Here is a 5,960-nt window from a genome sequence, read left to right on the forward strand (position 1 = left end):
CACCCCCACATACACAAATGCACACACAGAGCAAAGTGGGAGATGCAGGAAGGCGACTTTATCCTACCTTCTCCGTTTTCAGTTTCTTGATTCGCCTGTGGCTCTCCTCCTCCTCCGAATCTTCCTTCTTTACCAACATACAGTTTCCCATGAGCCCTGAATCCGGGGCACTTTTGCTAACTTCCCCTGCAGCCGCGACGCTGCCACTCCCAGTGCCCCCGCAGTGGAAGGGGCTCGCGCCACCTCCATTGCTCTTGGCCCCAAAGCCATAGAGGTGCCCCCCGGAAAGGGCCTGGCCGCCACTGCCATTCTGGTGGCCCTGAAGCAGGTCGTGCTTGTCCTTCCTGGATTTCCCCGCATCCTTATCCCGCTTGGCGCCTCGGCTGCTCTGGCTTTTACCTGGCTTCTCCTCTTTGCTTTTCCCACAGGAGGCCGCCCCCGCGGTGGCAGCGGAGGTGCCGGTGCTGGTACTATTGCTGTTTGGGTTGCCGCCGCTGCCGCCGCCGCTGCTCACACTTTGACCCAGCGCTGAATTCATGCCAGTTGCCTCTCCAGGGCGCCCTTGGACTTCCTGCCTCTTGCCAGTGCTGCTGATCTCGGGAATCCCATACAAGGCAGCAGAAGGCAGAGATTTATTAGCATCCTTAGAAGTTTTACTCCTTTTCACTTTTGATTTGCTGGTCTCTTTGTGTGAATTCCCCTGGGGAGCAGAGGGCTGAACAGAAGCAAATTTTAGGCCATCAGCTAAGGCTGCGGTAGCACCGGCCCCACTGGAGGCCAGACCTCCACAATCCTTAGAGTTGCTGCTGCTAGTGGTATTGGTGGAATTATTCATCTCAAATTTCTGTCGGTCCTTCTCCAAATCAGCGTCCAAATCAATTATTAAATTTCCAACCCCGATTTCCCAATCATCGCCACTGTCATAAGTATCAACCGTATTTGGATCCACACCTTTGCCTGCAGTAGAAATGTTCACTGACATCCTGAAGATGAGCTCTCTAGAATAAAAATCCGATGAACTTTCCTTTGGAGATGAGGGGACATTCGTTTAGCTCCGCTGGGCTTTCTCTTAGAGAAAAAAAAAAAAAAACTTCAAATCTTCCTCTTCTCTTTCCTGCCCCAGGAATGTGTCCAGGGATTTTACACCCTTCAGTCCAGGTCCACCTTTTCCTGTGAAGGGGGAAAAGTCGAATATTTCTTGTCTGGGTGTTACCAGAATAAAAAACGATTAATACTGGGGAGTCAGTAAAGGGTACAGGGAAGGATGGAGAGAGAGTAAGGTGGCTCATGTATTGTCTCCACAGTCCAATATCAGGTATAAAGGAAAATAACCAAGCCCCCAAAACATACCCATGACAGTAAGCATCTTACAGCAGCTAAAAAAGAAAGCCCCTTTAGCAACAACACAAGGATAATCACTTTTTAAAAGGCATTAAAATAGCTTAAGGATCTGAGTCAAGTCCAGAAAGGTTTAAAAAAAAAAAAAAAAGAGCTGAAGATTTTTTTCTAGCACATACACGTAATATCTCAACCCCAGATACACAGCCTGAACACTCAGACAAGAGGGAGGAACACGGCTTTAAACATCCCTAAACATGTCCTAGATCTTGCAATTTAAAAGACCAGTCCCTGGAAGTTCTCTGAGGTTAGTTTCAGAATGATGTTGCTAAATTCTTCTGATTTCTAATTTTATTACTTCTTTTTACAAATTGTCTGGGCAATTTGGTTTTTGTTCCCAGTAAGGAACAGAAAAAAACCACCAATAATCCCCCCCCCCTCCATATACATACCAACCCCCTCTTATCCTCTCTTCCCCAACAGTTTATACAATTTTATTTTTGGAATATACACACGTCTTTGAAGAGCATTTCTCTATAGAAAAGACAGTGTTAGATAAAAAAGCTAAATATATGCCTTTTTAGAAAAAAAAATACATCTAAACTGTTCTACCATATTCCTAGGTCACAGACTTGCTCAATCTGTTAAATATGGTGCTACTGACTATACGGGGAAACTGATTAAGACATACACTTTAAGTGATCTGCGCCAAGGTGGCCTCAATGACCGCAAATGAGTGTGTGTTTGACAAAGATCAGTTAAAACGGTTTTTAAAGGGATCAGCCCCCTTTTAACAGTTGATTGTCAAGAAAAATAAATAAATATACATACACACACACACAGAGACATTGCTTACCTTTAATCCTTTATCATTTTTTAATTAGGCCAGCAAATCAAAATGCCTTTCCCACTCCACTCGGCAAACAAGCCTGTGCCTCATTTTACTTAAACACCAAATGATCAAGAAGGAAGAAACCAAATAACACATCTCAGCCAGAATAATCACTCGATAACATTATTCCACCTCCCCACCCCCCCTTTTGGCAAACGGATCAGGAGTCCTTTTCTCAAAAAAATGTGTCACTGTACAGCTGGAAGATAATGTTTCACATTCACAACAGAAGCACCAAAGGTTTTTTTTCCTCTTAACAAGCATCGAGAATAATAGTTTTTTTTTTAAAAAAAAGAGAGCTTAGAGAAAAAAGTTTTCCCAACTTCTCATTCCGCCTTCAGTTCCAGACTTCAGAGTCACCGTGATCAGTAAGTAATGATCCCATGTAGCAAACCTACAGGCGTCCGCTAGTAACAAGACAGAATGTGCTAACATCGGGATAAATTAGTGAAAGGGAAGAAAGAATAAGAAGAAAGGACTGAAAATCTGGGCTGGATTCCGCCTGTTAGTCGGGAAGTGGCATTTTTCCGCCCGTCCTGACAGATTTGATTTCTTGAACTAACTTAAGAGGAAAGGAGGGGGGAAGAAGGGGGGGGGCGAGGAGGAGGAGGAGGAAGAAAGGGTGGGATGAGAAGCCGAGCCAAAGGAGAGAAAGAAAGGTGTGGAGGGCCCGGGAGGAGAGCAGATGATTCAGTGAGCTGATAAACCAGTTATAACAGCATTCGCTCGGNGGCGAGGGGGAGGAGGGAAAATAACGGCGATTAAAATTGGTTCAGTCTTCGAAACCTAAAGGATGTGATGTTTTCCTGTTTTATGTTGTTTTAAGAAAAAGGAACCGAGTTCCTAGTATAGTCCCCGAGGGGGAAAAAACCCGCTGTCGCTCAAGCCAATCAGTCAGGCGGTAATTCGATAATTAGAGTCAAAAAAAGATTTTTTTTAAGGCGACCTTTTCCAGGACAGTTTTCCCTATTTATAGTCGCAGCAAACGGTGCGTCTCCCTTTTATTTATTTTTCTCTCCTCCTCGCTCGCCCACCCCCTCCTGTGTTTAGTCAGATGGCTCCGGAGCTTGGCTTAGTATTTTTAATTAGCTGGCGTTTGGAAGCTAAAAGCAGTAATGAATTGTTGATGGATTGGAAGTGGAGAGTCGCTTTGCTGGAAATGTCGGGGCTGGGAGAGGGGGATGGGCGAGTTAGCAACAACCAACCATCTAAAAGGAGCGATTTTGTTACAGTGCAAGCCTTTCACATCACGTGAGGATCAAGGGCTCAATTGGTTGTCGTGAGAACAAAAATGGTGACAAGCGTATCAAGAAAATACTGATCTGGTCTTTAAAAAAAAAGCTGAAGGTCTCTCCCCTCCCCCTGCACACTCTCTCCCCACCGCCGCCTACCACCACCACCACCCCCCCTGCAGTGGGCGCAGCTACAAGTTATGAATGTGAAACATTTCTCGCAGATCTAGGCTCTTGGAAGTTCGGAAGGAGTGAGACATAATGAGCACAAGAGCAAAGCAGATGTTTTAAAGAAACACCTTATAAACCTTTCCTCAACTTATCTCCAATTTGTAGGCATTCCCAAGAGGCCAGGGATAGGGACGCCTAGGCGAGGGAGGAAGGCACCTCTAACCTACTTGGCTTTTAGGGACCCCCCCCCATGTCTTAAACAAAGAAAAATATCTTGCTGGCTCCCAAGCCAGGTCCTGTAATAAATACACCATTGTTACTATTTGTGGGTTTGTTTGGGTTGGGTGGGGCTTTTTTTCCCTTTAATAGTGTTTTGCTGCTTGCTTTTTTAAGGAGGTGGAAAATGGTAATTATAACCATTACATGTAATGGGTGACTATTCCCTTGTTTAACATTAAATTATTGGGCACCATGATGTGACAGGAGACAGAAATCGGCTTGTTCTGCCCTTGCCCGGTTTTCCTGGCTCGGTTTGGAAGAGGGTCTAGCCCAGTTAGGACAGGAGAGGGAGGTGGTGAGGTGAGCCAGAGAATGGACATTGCAGATCAGGATATGTAAATGTGTCACTTTTATACTCCTTGGGTTAGAGCCCAAAAGGTAATTTACTCTAAGTTACCCCGAGTGCCCAGTCAAGCTTAATTTGTGTGAAGAAGTTACAAATGCTTCACCCTCCGCTGACTAAAATTCACCCTTCTTGGGTTGTTGTTCTCAATGCAAAAGCCAAACCCTGTAACTAGTTCCTCATTTCAATGCATAAAACTCGCACATTCCCCTGCATGAAGTCCCCGCTAAGTGCTATATAGAGACACACCACGCAACCGTACTTACGGTCTGTATTGGATCGAGTTGACCTTTTCCTTCTAACTGCATTGAATGTGTTTGGTTGCAGCCGCTTTATTTTGGAAATTATAATCTCTTCAACAAATTTATTATTAAAGAAGATGGACCATCAAATGTCACAGACTGTCCTGTGTATTTTTTATAAAAGCAAAAATTAAAATTAAAAAAAACAGAAAATAAAAATCCCCCTGGTGCACACACACAAGCTTGTTCTGCAACACTGAAATCAGGACTGAAACACAACACACACACGCGCGCGCGCGCGCGCACACACACACACACACACACGCACACACACACACACACACACACACACGCACACACACACGGGGGAGTGGAGCAAAAGGAGCTCTCAGCCTCTATACCTGAAAGGGACTTTTCTTTGTTCCCATTGCCCTTTCGGACCGAGCCAATCAGAGAGCAGCTTTTATGAAACTGGGCTCTTTCATTGGCTAGCTGCTTTCTCTTGGCTACTGTAGGGGGTTGAGAAATACACACGTATAAAACACACACTGAGAGCGGGTGGGGGTACGGTGGGGGGTGGTTGTGGAGACAAAGCGTTTTATTTTCCAACTAGATTGGGGTACAGGAACCTCCTGCAGTAAGAAGGGGGGGGGGGAAATGGTGCGCCCGTTTCAATTACTACATCATTCACATAAAACACTTATTTATTAAAACAAACCTCAAACAGGCTGCGAAGAGCGGATGTCGGTAAATACGAGTTTGATTGTGTTATCTTGGGGGAAATAATGTATGTGATCGCTCGGTGGCAGAGGGAAGCCAAATGAGCCACTAACGCGGAGCGAGGAGAAAAGGGAGGCTGGCTGTGAGACGGAGCGTTTTGTTGGCTTCCCTTCCTTGTGGCAAGGACTCGGCAGCGCGAACTCCCAAGACTGATTTTTCTGTAGCTCCTGGCTTTCAACCCTCCCCCACCACTTTGCCCTTCTTCCTCTTTTTTTTTTTTTTTCCGTGTCTCTCTTTTTACTCGCAGATTAAATAAGAAAAATCGATCTGGGGGTAAAGGCGGTGGTGGAGAAACAAGTGTAACCCTTTTGTTTCCAGTCTTCTGGTCTACAAGCAATGAAGTGCGAACGCTGGCAACCATTTAACCACCACTACGTGAAAGGTTCTTCCCTGGAATGAGTAACAATCTTTCGTTCCTGGTTCTAGGCGGCTCGAAAAAAAACACCACAAAATAAAATAAGGTCCCAGCCAACCTTATTAACACCTCGGGCCAGCCTCATTTTTTTAAAAATCGATTTGTGGGAGATAAATATACTAGGAAGATTAACCCATTAAACAGTCCCAGCCCACAGTTTTAAAACCAACGGATTGTCAGAGATCCCCTTCCCCCCAAATCTTAACCCTACCTTGGGGAGAAAATGGTGTGTGTGTGTGTGTGTGTGTGTGTGTGTGTGTGTGTGTGT

The 5,960-nt window shown here is 45.2% G+C and overlaps 1 protein-coding gene across 3 annotated transcripts in view; it reads right to left on the reverse strand.

Annotated features, from left to right (window-relative positions):
• The window catches only part of ZNF608 (zinc finger protein 608), a 126,640-nt gene extending 121,807 nt beyond the window's left edge, over window positions 1-4,833 (reverse strand). The window contains exons 1-3 of one of the 3 annotated variants that reach the window (XM_019635383.1): window positions 4,522-4,833; window positions 2,195-2,282; window positions 68-1,170 (exon numbers count right to left, since the gene is read on the reverse strand). In XM_019635383.1, coding sequence (XP_019490928.1) covers window positions 68-982 — 915 coding nt within the window. In that variant the 5' untranslated portion in view covers window positions 983-1,170; window positions 2,195-2,282; window positions 4,522-4,833. Of the gene's footprint in view, window positions 1-67; window positions 1,171-2,194; window positions 2,904-4,521 lie in introns of those variants that run through there. The other 2 variants (XM_019635384.1, XM_019635382.1) reach the window with 2 other exon arrangements.
• Between the last annotated feature and the right edge of the window lie 1,127 nt (window positions 4,834-5,960).

This window comes from Hipposideros armiger, unplaced genomic scaffold (genome assembly GCF_001890085.2).
Source record: "Hipposideros armiger isolate ML-2016 unplaced genomic scaffold, ASM189008v1 scaffold_21, whole genome shotgun sequence".
Lineage (NCBI taxonomy): Eukaryota > Metazoa > Chordata > Mammalia > Chiroptera > Hipposideridae > Hipposideros > Hipposideros armiger.